This window comes from Nicotiana tomentosiformis, chromosome 12, assembly GCF_000390325.3.
Source record: "Nicotiana tomentosiformis chromosome 12, ASM39032v3, whole genome shotgun sequence".
Lineage (NCBI taxonomy): Eukaryota > Viridiplantae > Streptophyta > Magnoliopsida > Solanales > Solanaceae > Nicotiana > Nicotiana tomentosiformis.
Genome location: NC_090823.1, coordinates 83,818,237 through 83,831,351, shown reverse-complemented (window position 1 = coordinate 83,831,351; position 13,115 = coordinate 83,818,237). Strand labels below are relative to the sequence as shown.

At 44.9% G+C, this 13,115-nt stretch overlaps 1 protein-coding gene across 1 annotated transcript in view; it reads left to right on the top strand.

Annotated features, from left to right (window-relative positions):
- Positions 1-10,362: 10,362 nt before the first annotated feature.
- Positions 10,363-13,115, top strand: part of LOC138903636 (uncharacterized) — a 3,201-nt gene continuing 448 nt past the window's right edge. The window contains exons 1-3 of the mRNA XM_070192060.1: positions 10,363-10,475; positions 12,883-12,965; positions 13,073-13,115. The exon at positions 13,073-13,115 is cut by the window's right edge and continues 34 nt beyond it. Of these exons, the coding sequence (XP_070048161.1) occupies positions 10,363-10,475; positions 12,883-12,965; positions 13,073-13,115 (239 nt within the window). The remainder of the gene's footprint in view (positions 10,476-12,882; positions 12,966-13,072) is intronic.

Below are 13,115 nucleotides of genomic sequence, written 5' to 3'. Positions count from 1 at the left end.
ACATCACGTATGTAACCAAAAAGGAAGGGCGATAGCAGAACACCTTGCACCCTATCAAGGAGGAACATGAGTTTAAGGATTGCTTCCCAGACGAGGAAATAGCTGTCACAGAAGAGGAGGGCATGGAAATTTGACTTTGATGGCACGACTAATCAAAATGGGTACGGAGTAGGGGCATTGCTGATTGCACCTGATGAATCGCACACCCCCATTGCCATTAAGCGGAACTTTTAAGGAACTAAGAATACCACAGAAGATGAAGCATGTATCCATGGATTAAAGACTGCCTTGACCCTGGGAATATAAGAAATCGAAGTATTTAGGGATTCGACGCTTATCATCTGCCAAACTCAAAAGAAATTAAAAACAAAATATGAAAAACTTTTGACATACCATGCTTATCTTGAAAAGCTCACTGAGCAATTCAAGAAAATCAGTTTCTCTCCACTACCCAGAGAAAAAATAAGTTCGCGGATGCATTGGCAACACTGGCCTCCATGATAAACATTCCTGAGGGAAAGTCCACCCAATCATGATAGAACAAAGAAGCAGCCCGGTGTATTGCAACCTAATAGAAATTTTTGAGTTGACTCCCGGCATGTTCAATAGTGATCTTTTGGCCATTGAAAGGGCACCCAACGGTAAACCATGGTTTACTGACATCAGGGAATATATTGAACACCAAACGTATCCCAAACATGCAACGGAAAATGATAAGAAGACAATCAGGAGGTTGGCAATGCAATTCGTTGCGCGGGGATGCGATTCGCCAAGCTGGGGCAAATCTTTCCCCTATCTCTAAAGGGGTTCGACTCAATACTCTTGTGTGTATCCTTTGGCCACCAATCTAGCCTTCAACCCCTCAACAGCTCCATCAGCTTTTTGTTGACTTTATAGACCCACTTGTAGCCCACTATTGATTTCCCTAGAGGAAGAGAGACTCAATCCCAAGTAGCAAACCATTCTAGTGCTACGATCTCTTTCTGCATAGAGCTGCCAGCAGGGTTGAGATATGGCCTCTGCAAAGGTATCAGGTTAAAAAAGATGGATGAAATTGCAAAAAAGACTCGTGGGAAGTAGACAGAGACTTAGTTGATACAAACCTATGAATAGGAAAACGAAGACGGGTGGATCTACGTACCCCGAGAATAGAAGCTAGAGAACCTAAGTCTGAAGAAGAGTCTTGGTTCGAAGTATAGGGAGAGAGGGAGACCACTGAATCAGTTGGCTCAGCTCTGAAAACTGAGTGACGAGAATCTGTCTTCACAAACCTGCGAAACTTCCCCTTAAGCTGATCAAGCTGCTGATCACTCTGGTCACCCGGATCTTGCTGACTCTATTAAATCGGAGAATTCTGATGCTGTCTCACATAAACTCCTCAATAGTTCCACCCCTCCCCTCTAAGGGGAGACAAGGTAACATAATGGCCCACCATCACAGGGAATCTCAAAGCCCCGAGCTCCGTAGTAAGGCACATGTTCGAAAAAGGTGACATGTCGAGAAAGGTGGAATCGTCGTGTAGAAGGATCATTAACACTTGTAGCCCTTTTGAGAGAGGGGTACCCCAACCTCACTCAAGAAAACACATAGAGTGAGATGTAGGGCTCAGTTTGTCTTGTGCAGGAGATGGAATTTTAACAAAGCACGTGCATCCGAATACTCTGAGGTTTGAATAGTCATCTCTTTGAAAGAGAGTAAAACGCCCAAAGATAAGGTGTAGAGGAGATCGCTCACCAATAATAGGAGCCATCGTCTTCTTACTCAGATAAGCGGCCATCATTAAATTGGCTTTACTAGGGATCCTATAATAGGGAACTTTCATTCCCAGTAGAAGTCCTCGAGCAACTTGCCTAATACTAATAAATAAGGGGAAGGCCCAACATTTTATATTAGTATAAGGAAGGCGCTAGCTAGCGCCCAACCTATACAAGGGCTTTCCACCTCCATTTGGTCGTGCTGCTATGATGTAACGTGCAGTCGTCCCAAGGCAGCAGGATGTATGGTATAGGGCCCCCTATTTTATCTCCCTTAAAGTCCTTTATGGATTTCGAGTCGGGAATAGAGCAGTGGCTTATTCGGCGCTATATCACAATTCATTCTCGGGCATAGCTGTTCACGAAAGGTGGCATGGGACATCTGTCAGCGGCGGGAGTCTTACATCCGAGCGAGAGGTCAGACCAATCCCATTCATCCTGGTCTGATCCGAACAGATCTTGTTGAATGAATTGATCCATTGTTGTATGCCCTACTTCTTAGTAAATTTCTTCCTACTCGGACCCGCCGTACTTCCTTTGACTACTCCTGAGATATAGTGGAAACATTTTGTTATGGTGGAGAGTGGGGAGTGAAAAGACCAATGCAGCAGAGAACGACTGCATGAATCGGAATCCACTTATTAAGACAGACGACCGAGAAAGAAAGGCTCCGCGTTCGAACATTGGTTGATCTTAGCTTAGCGTGCTAGCCGCTGCTTCATTTCGTATAGTGATAACGCTTTCTCTTTCTTAGCGCTCCGCCCCCCTTGTATAGTAAGGGCTACTTTGGTTGCGCGGCTTTCTCTTATAGGGTGACTTGACTCAGCTTGACCTACTTGACTCAGCGGTTAGAGTATCGCTTTCATACGGCGAGAGTCATTGGTTCAAATCCAATAGTAGGTAAAACCGACCGAAACCCCTGCTTTTGCCAGCATGACAGCAAGCACGGACTGGCAGCAAGGAGTCAATTGAATGATCAAAGCATCGGTTGCTTCCACCTGTGGCCTTCTTCGACCGCCTTGACACCTTAATATCAAGGAACCCCCCCTATTCCACAAGTAGGTGGAGACCTGGAGGGTCGGAAACCCCAACGGGAAACCTTTCACCGCGCCACACGATTCTTTCGCGAAGCGCTCTTTCCACTCCTGCCCCCGCAAGCAAAGAGGTTTCAAGATACCAGGCGACCAAGTGAAAAAAAAAAGCTCCGAGCAAATCTTCTAGAGAGCGTACCCTTAGTTTCGACTCTTTCTCTATTCTAAAAATAGAAAAAAGAAAAAGAAGCCAATTTTTATTCTATGGACCCCTTCCACCAGATTATTTTACTGACTGTAATTCATTCAAAAAGAGTAAAGGAACTGGTTTAACAAAAGGACTCTCAAAAGTGATCTGATACCTTCTTCCCTTGGTCTGGGAGGTAGGTTATGTAGGCGACAATTGTTTATAGGTTGCTCGATTAGGCCAAATAACCGATTTTGAGTATGCCTGAGATTGCCATAAGACCTTCTCCCTCTTGGAAACAGGCTAATCAAAAGGGGGCACTTTTTCCATTTTACTTTTTAAAAAATTTCCGCTTTCTTGCCTTATTATATTATGGGAGTACAATGTTTATGGATAGTATGTTGCATTGGTTAAAACATTAACCTCACATCAGTGCCTAGGGCCTACTGAAGCGCTACAGATCCTAGCAGAGTATCATGAATGAAGACCTAAGTGATGCTCATCAGTGTCGGGACAGCGCCAAAAAATGAATAGATAGGTGGTTCAGTATAGTTTTAAGTAAATATCAAAAAAAGAGTTTGTTAATTATATACCATATTTTGATGGTTGAGTGACGAAGGAGAAGAGAGATAGCATCCCGACTGGCTAGCGATGAGGAGAAAAGAATCCCAATGTGTGGTCCTAATTTAAACACGCCACCTACACAACTCACTACATAGGTTTAAGGAATGCAGGATAATATGGTTCCTCATCCCTCGATATAAAGAAGTTTAGAAGGCAAGAATGATAAGCATTTAGGCCTCTAAAGCGAGATTAAAGTGTCCTCTTGGATAAGAAGACCTAAAACACCAGTCAAGGGAAGAAGGTCGGTAACAAAAGGGAATCTTTCTTTTTCAGTTAAGTCTGCGCATGAATGATCCACTTGCCGCCGCTGACGTGACCATCTCCAAAAGATATGCCTCAATTTGTGGCAGATCAACTATAGGGGGAATGTGTTGGGAGACGACCTCCCGCCGCGGTAGTATGAGCCTTCCATTTCCTTGATGTTACACAGGATGCGCAATGGGGGGTAGTACGAGTTGACTGATAGCATTACATTATAAGAATAGAAAGAGATGTTAAAAAGAACGACCATGGAGACTTGGGGATCTAGAGCAGGTCTTTCTTGTATATCCCTCGTGTCGAGAGCAACTTCCTCGAATATCAACGCAGGGAGCCGCGAGGAGAGGACTTCCAGGGTTCGATCTATGGCTGCGTCTCATGGTTTGGTAGAATAGACACTTCCAAGGATAGTCTACACACACAAACCCAATCTCGTTTTCTTAGGGTTATGGTGGCACTATGTTTAAATTGACTTCCCCTCCCCTTCAACCTGCCCCAACTCCCTATATATATTATCAAATAGAAGAGTCAAATATAAGAAATGCAGTAATCCTACCCATTGTGAGAGGCATCTTCCACTTTGTAATTGAAGGGTTCCAAACCTCGCTTCGTCGCTAAGTCTTTTGCTTCTTTCCTCCTCTTTTTCCTTTCCGGCTCTTTATACCAATGTGATTTAATTCCAGGTGCATGTTTCAATTACGTCTTCCATGATTCTTAGATCCAGAGGTAGCACCGGTCCATCAATAGCAGCATCCCTTCCTCTCGCACCTGGTCTGGTATCTCTTAGGTCGATATCCAGTAGCTCCAGTAGCAGCAGAGGGAGAAGATAAATAGTAGAAGGTAATGAACTAGAGACTCAGAGAGAGATCAGAAGCAAAACTTGGCAAGGCAAGGAGAAGGCGGAACCCAGGTGCTACACTAAACTAGGCGTTACCTGGGGCTGCACGACTCAGGCAGACTCTCTACCCGTTCGCGTGCCTATTTCACTTTAGGAGGTATCAGAGCGGAGTTTTGGGTAAAAACCTTTCGATTTCTGCTAATTCTCTTCTTGTTGTACCATGTACATGACGATAGCAGTGGAGTGCTTTCAGCGGCGGTTGTTGTTAAGGAAACACTCAAGGATCGAGTGACCCAACTTGATGGCAAGGTCGACCATTTGGACGGACAAGTGTAGACTATGGCAGAAAGGCAGGGGAATCCGGAATCGTTGGTTACCAGACGCTCACTAATGAGTACCGCGTCTTCCCAGTGAAGTAGAGTCGTCTTCATGGGGACTCAACGATCCTGGTGGCGATGTCCAAAGTGTGACAGACCGGGTCAAATTGAGGAGCTTGCTGTGGAGATAGGTTTCCGGTTCGTGAACCGAATGTCTCACCTGGCGACTCTAGACTTGAGTCCCGGAACCACAGCCATTCAACGGGATTCGAAATGCCAAGGCTCGAAGACCTCTGGGACATGGAACAGTACTTTAAGGCTGTTCGTGCCCCTTTTGACTACCAAGGCACAATGGCAACAATCTATCTCTCTGGGGATGCGAAGAATATTTGAAACGACTTTCGAACCATCACACGGATTCCGACCCAACTGCCGTAAGAACAGAATGGAAGGGCAAAAAACGATTCTATGCGCAGACGTGAAAGCTCTATCAATAGAAAGATTCTAGCTTCTTTTTATTTAGAGAGGAATGATTCCCTCGTTTGAGAACCGCCATTCACATACTATTCCTCCCCACTAAAAAGAGCGATTGAGAATCTCGAGAACCTAAACAAAAATGCAGAAGTGAGCTTACCCTAAGGCTCTCCTCTCTCCCCCTTTTTTAGCCAACACCATCAACCCCATTTTTCACTAGGTCAAAGCCTAAAATCTGATGAATAGAAGGAAAGGAGATCAGAAAGATAGGCGAACGACTTGACTATAGTATAGGTCGGATGTTTCCATGAGCAGTAAGCAGCAGATCTCCCCTTATTTTGGGAAAGCTGGTGGCCGCGTGTGAATTCTTTCAAGGCAAAGGGCGGCCTGATTCGACATTCTTGTTTACTCTGATCCGGTCGAGGTGGTTTTCGTTTACCAGCACGTAAGTGTTCTAAATTCCTATGACCGAGTCTTTCTGGCCCCTGTGAACATCTTTTCTTAATGTATTAAAGAGGGCCTCTCTAACCGGTGAAAAGTGGTGGGTGTCCACTAACAACCATTCCTGGCTCGGCTCCGATAACGCAATTTCGGGAGGAGTCGGTAGTTAGGCACTGGATCCCTTCGGACCTGGAGAATGTGTGACACTGGGTCAGGGTTTGGTGAACCAACTGGTCGCTCCTCTAGTTGAAGTATCGGGCCCCTTTTTCGTTGCCTAGGTTACACCTTCGGAATACCCCATAAGGGAATTTTTTTCTACTCCCCCCATTCTTCACTTTACGCCACGCCGACTCCCCTTTCGTCATAAGGCATGGAATTAGACCAAGGGGAATTTCTATAGGAACTAGTCCCTTATATTTCGCACATAGGAGATCGAGACACAGCCCCATGGCTATGGGGAAAGATGTAGATCGATCGCCCTAGATAGACAACTACATAGAGTATCTCTACTAGTCTATATATTCTTTGATTTCGTTCCCCCCGTAAGAAAAATATTACAACCTATGAGGTCTGCAAGTTTCACATCTAAGTAATACCCGATCCGATAGTTTACGATATAGATAGATAGATAGATATTTCTAAAGAACATTCTAAGAAAAGATATTAATAGATATCGGTAGTTGTCCGGTCGTACCCAAACAATAATATTCCAGAGGGAAATGCACCTAAGATCAAATATTTCGAGCTGGCTTCCGTAGAAAATTCAGACTTTCTTTTTGATGTTGCGATCACATAAAACATAAACTTTGAGGCTCAATAGCTAAATACATGGCAATTGAATCATAATCCGAGATCATAAAGAGCATACCGCGAGTAGGAAGTGGAATTAATACAATAGATTCAAAAGCATCAAACCTCTCTTGTTTGAAAGAATTGAAACACATCGAAATGGTACCATCCGTACTTAATAATAGAAGGATTTGGTAGAAATATGTAAAATTGTCCCTCCTAAAAAGATTATTCCAGAATAAATGGGCAATAGTTAGGAGAGGTGCGCCAGCGGCGAGCAGAAGCAAGGTTATTAGATACCTCAGGAAAGCCCGGCCAGAACCACACGTGCAAGTTTCCCTACATATGGCTCGTCCGTGATAACTTCTTCGAATTTGCGTGAACTAGCGGACCGATCACTAAGTGGGGATGCTCCCTCCAGCATGAACGAACCCTTTCGGAACTGGTTAAGAATGGGCGGCACTATCCCAGCCCGGATCCAGCCAGGTTCTATTGATCATGTCCCCTTCCCAACAGTTGTACCTTGTCTTGGGGCATCTTTGGCTTTACGATAGAAAGCTCGCCGGAGAAAGCCAGGTGCCGTAGGTAAGCTCTATTTGGCCCGGAGCACTGATTTTCTATAACGAATAGGCTAGCTCTATCTCTCAATTACCTATCCTGTGCTCGAGAAGGTCCCTTAGTTCCTCGGCAGCACCTCGAGGTGCATTTAGTTGTCTTACATGAGACGAGGGCTATTCCCCACTCCATGGCATGACACCTTTCGCTCATCCATTCTGCCCGTCCAGACGCGGTGCCCTTTCTTATTATCATCTACCGCCCTTTCTTTCCTCCCGGCTATTCACGCATGAAGATCGTCGTATGTATGCTCGACATCGGTTGCCGGTGCTATAATAGGTAGAAGTACATTATGGCAGGATCAGTCACCCGGGCAAACAACCCTCCTCCAAGAAGAATTGTGCTATGCCCCCCCCCGATCCCTATAGAGCGAAAGAGCTGCCTGGTGATCCCTAGGTTGCAGCACGTCCGGTCGTTAACTCCTCGCGCCGCTGCCGCCGTTTCTAGGACCGACCGACGCCTCACCTGCACAGGTACCTACGTAGTGTAGTCTCGGTCGCACATTCAACATAGCGTTCGGACTCATGTGCCTTCCAGAACCAGGGGTATTCGAGCCTGCTGCGTACGATTAGCCAGCCTTGCGGCGGCAAAAGGATTAGACGTCCCCCCATGCTACGGTTCCCTGCGGTCCAAACCCGGTGCCGCTTTAGGTTAGGGAGCTGGACGATAATAGCTCCTCCGCATCCCAAAGCGCGCTACCCTCCTAGGCGCGCAACACTTAGTAATCCAAGCCAACCCACATTACTGACTAATGGTGGATAATCATATTTCTTAGAGGTACTAAATACAACTCCATGAATGAGCAAAATGAAGGTTGCATTAATGATAAAGATCTCTGGGGAAACCGCTAAAAAGAGATTGAACATGTGGGAGGATCCGAATGAATTCTGCTTTCATTTCCCCGTATGGAGCACTTAGTTACTTACGTTACGGTCTTCAGCAGGCAGGCTGCACTCTAGGCGGCTAGGAAGGCTCGCTAGACCAGCAGCCAGACCAAGAATGAATGTGTAATGATGGTGATTCCACACCAGGCTCAATAAATAATTGAATGTAGAAAGGGGATCCTAAACAAAAAAGGAGTCCATGACCCCTTTTTAGAGCGTATAAGGGGAGGTCGAATTCCAAACCTTTTCTCTCGAGTATACCCATTACCAAAAAATATACGTCACTTTGGGACACATGCGCATAGCCGCCGCGCGTGGCTAAAGGTCAACCAAAAAAAAGAGCTCAAACTCTTTTTTAATTTTTAGTTCCACTGAGAAAGTCTTTTCTTATAAAAGACGCCACTCTACGAGGGAAGATGCAGATAAAAGGCCAATAGCCTGATGTCAGCTTCTACGGCATAAGCTTTAGATCTATCAACGAATAATAAACATTTCATAAGAAAAGCAAAATTTTTTGTTTAAATCTCAAAGAAAGGTATAGGTGAAATTTGGAACAGTCATTTCAATCTTTTTCTTCCAATTCTAAGAAAGAAAAATCCGTCAATAAATGACGAACTCCATTATACAGATGATAGGACAGGGCTAAGGCAGTAATCTCGACGGAGATTAGGATGAGCTTTGATGAATAAAAGAAGAATTGGTAGAAATTCTCATAGGTGAAGCAAATCAAACCAATTTTCAGACAAAGAAGATAAAAAAAGAAAAGTATAGTGGCTAGGAAAGCTCCGGAGATTCTATGGGAAATTGAAAACGTCGAAGTAAGCTGTGGCTTATAAATAGGAAGATGAGGAGATAAGGGGCGAAGGATATTCATGATATTCGGAAAGATTTATGTTCATTCGCTCTGCTCGCAGAGCGGTATACCGAAAAAAAGAAGCGACTACCTTACTTAAGCAATTCTTCTTATTCTTATTCTTTCTTAGTTGAAGTTCCTATATTGGTTTTTTCTTTCTTTTATGAATGTTATAACTCCTAATTCTTTGGTAGCGGACCTCTTTGATAGTTCGACCGTTATCCCCCGTCTAACTCAACTATTCGACTGTACGGCTATTGTGATTGCGAGAGAAAGGAGGGATGGCGCCTTCCTTTACCATCTGGCGGTTGAAAACAAAAGTGCTTCCAGGTACACGGCTGTTAGGCTCATCCAAGGCGTATTTACGGAAGTAGCAGGGAACTTGACCGTCAAGTTTGAAAAAAGCTGGCCAAGCCTGTGTCACTTTCTTACGTCAGGAGAAAGGGAGATCAAAGAAGTATGGGGCCGATACGCGAAGGATCAAATCATAGAGATAGCGGATCTTAAGAGGCGGAAGAAAAGGAACCTCGGCGACCCAGAGATCGCGGAGTCCGCGCCCGTGCCGAAAGTGAAGAAGCTTTCCTCTCCTTTCAGTCGAGCATGCCCGCCCTTTAGCACTTCCCTTCCCTTACTCTAGGGCTTTTCTTCTCTTCTTCTCTAAGGGCAGTGAAAGCCATCTGATATAGGGCTTTCTCCTGTAATCTGTCTCTCGATAAGAAGCTTTCTTTTGATCCGGGTTAATCTCGTCTTCTTGAAGAATTATGGATTCCTAAACCTAGTAAGGGAAAGCGATTCTACTCCAATTGCATTCCTGAGTCAAGAGATTCTTCTCCCTAAGTAGCATTCTTGTAAGTACAGAAGGAATTCTCTTGTCTCTGAAAAGATAAAGCTAAAAGCAATCTCTGGTATAGATATTGATATTGACCCGCCTCTACGGGAGGTGGGTGGGGATCAAGAGAAGCAAGGCCGGGCACATCATACTTTTCAGGGATTGTGTCATGTCAATTTTCATAGTGAATTTCTTGCGTATCCACCCTGAAAGCGAGAGCTCGAGGCGGTGGGAAAGGAGAATCAATAAGATAGGATGCTCTGTCCCAACTAACAAGAGTAGGAAGATTCCAGCATTGAATCTTGTGCTTGACGGTGATCATTTCTGCCACGTCGTAACAGTCTTTAGTGCTTTCTGTTTCAATGGTTTGGAACCCTTCTTACTTTCTTTATTATATCGGGGAATTTTTTCTCTTGGTCCGCTAACTCCATAAAGGGCTGGTGGGTGGGGGTAGAGCCTCTAGCGCCAATGTCGATGAATCAAAGGTGTCTGTTTATGGTATGGAATAGGAAGAGCAAGAATGGAACCGCTATCGCTTGTCCTATCATCCGCGATGAGCTTCTTTCATTCGTCAGTATGGGGTAGGTAGAGTCCTTTGCTCGTATGCTTGGCATTACTATAGTCGCACCAGTCTTCCTTCCTTTTTAGTGCACATGAAACGGAAACCCTAATAGAGACTACCCACACGGTGATCAAAACTCTTCCTTCTCTGCTTCACTGTCAATTGATTGGCGCATGAACGAAGCTGTAACGGAGCATGTACGCGACGATCAAACACGGCTTTGCCAGCTGCCTGTGATAGGAAAAAGAAAACTTGATCAGATAGTTCGTGCGGGGCATTTCCCACCTCGCCTTTGATCTTTCCCTTGCCGTGTAGGTAAAGCTAGAAGAGCCTCATTGGCCCGACAGCTGACAAGCAAACCTTCCATTCTTATGTTTACATCACTTCTCTCTTTCTCGCATTGACCGGACAAAGGTTTCAAATGAGCATCCCATGGGGCAGCCATAGCTTGAACCTTCCTTCTCGCAGTCAGCTATATAACTCAGGCAGCAAAGGTTCGAGCAGGATGGCGGTTAGTCTTCCTCGTCTCTTTCGGGTGGGCGGCGGGAATAGCTCTTCTAGCATCAGCATGGATTGACCAGAGACTGGGAGTAGTCGTCATCTTTTTCCATAGTAGTCATCCAGCAATAAAGGGAAAGACCACTTAGCGCAGTGGAATAGGAAAGAGAGCGTCGAGCACAGCTTTCGTGTCACCAGAAATCCTTTTTCGTTTATTGGGAGACTGAATGAAAAAGGCTTTGTCAAGCAGGCATGATTGTCACGTCGATCGACAGTTGAGAAATACTATCTCCGGGGCCCTCACTTTAGGGCTATCTTTCACCGTTGACAGACATGGTTCAACGTGCCAGCTACGCTTCCTCTTCTAGAACAGTGACAGCCTAGTCTGATTCCCCCTTCCGAAAGTGCCACAGCTCCTTCTATCACAACCCCTGAAAACTGGGCATTCGAAGCATCAATCTCATTCTATGCTCTATGCCATCTTCCTTATACTTTGACTATTAATTCATGTGCACAAACCTCCCTCACAAAGGAAAGCGGGAAAGTCATCTTTGCAAACAAAGGCCTTCTTCTTATACTATGGCATCTTGTCCAAAGCGAGCGGTCATGTAAACCCTTTGTCTATTCGGCTCTTTCCTTTAATAAGAACAATCTAAATGTGACACTTTCACGACGAAATACCGGGAATTTTTGATACTAGAGTCCCCCAGGAAATTAAGCCAATGATCGACTGTCCCTGCCGGGCATTCTATTCCTTCAAGTCCCACAGCTCTAAATGTGCCTATTCCTTCGACACCTTTCCATGGAAACAGGGGAAAAATGGCTTATTCCGCATCAACCTAAGCCCGCTTATTCCGACTAAGTGATCCATTGGCGAAAAGAGGGCCTTCCTCCTTCTTGCTTGAAGCTCTGTCAAAGAAGCATTCTATTCCGAAAAGGCTTAGGGCTAGGCTAAACCTCCCTCAAAGCCATGAAGTCCCAGAGCTCTTATTCCAAGAACTGGTGATATTCCCTTAACTGCAGATTCAATAGCACCGGTTATGAACCCCAAAAACAAGAGGAAAGAGAGCACCGTCTACTCAGACTGTCACACCGGCAACGAGAGCAGTAAGAGCAGATAGTGGAACAGAACTAGCAGCAGATAGGCATTCAGTTAGCTTGAAAACGGACTCGTAGTTAGAAATCCTCAACAACTATCTTTAGAATGTCCTATCTCTCTCTTCAACGCTTTAAAACGAGCTAGAAGGCTTCTCTTAAAGCAGAAAAATAGGAGTTATAGTAGTTTCAGCTATTCGATTCGAATGAGTGCCCTCACTTCCTTTCCTTACTACGATATGCCCAAAAAAAAGAAAAAGAAAGTGCAACATATCAAAGAGCGATGACACAAATTATCAGTGACCTCCTACATAACATATGCGAGCCTTACGTGGACGATTTGGTAGTCTTTTCAAAAGAAAGAACCGACCACATCGAAAATTTACGCAAGGTCTTCGAAAGGTTAAGAAAACATCAATTGAAGATGAACCCGAAAAAATGTGCATTCGGGATCGGGCGGAGGCCTTAAATCAGTAGGGCAATAGCATAGCTATTATTGACCTGACCCCTATTACATTACTTAAGCCTACTCTTTCTTCAAGATACGAAACGAGCAGCCGAAAACGGCTGTCCCTATTGTATTTTAGATGGAGTCATCTACAGGGCTAAGAATCTTACCTTTACTTAGAGAGGGGTAGCGGTACCATGCTCTTCCGTGCTCGTAGGTTGACTCACCTATGCATCCCGACTAAGGTCTCACAAACGTGCACTTCCCTTATGCATCCAACCGCTTCACTAATGTGAATAGGTTATACAGAAGGGTAGGTTGGTTATATACTCTTATGCGCCTTCCTTCTTCGAACCTTTTGGTATGTATTGCCCCCTAACTATAGATCAGATCCACCAGACAAGAAACTCAATTCCGCACTGCTGCTGAGTCGTCGGACTTATCCACCAAGGGATTCGTGGAATTTCTGTGGATTGCGTTGGGGGAAATCTACCAAAGCTAGGCAGATAGATAGACTCCTTTCCCGCTGCTAAGGGAGAGCAAGAAAGAAAATCAAATGATTGTTTTTTAACCAGCGCCCTCTTTTGGGTATGCAGGTACTAAGAGTCCTCTCACTAC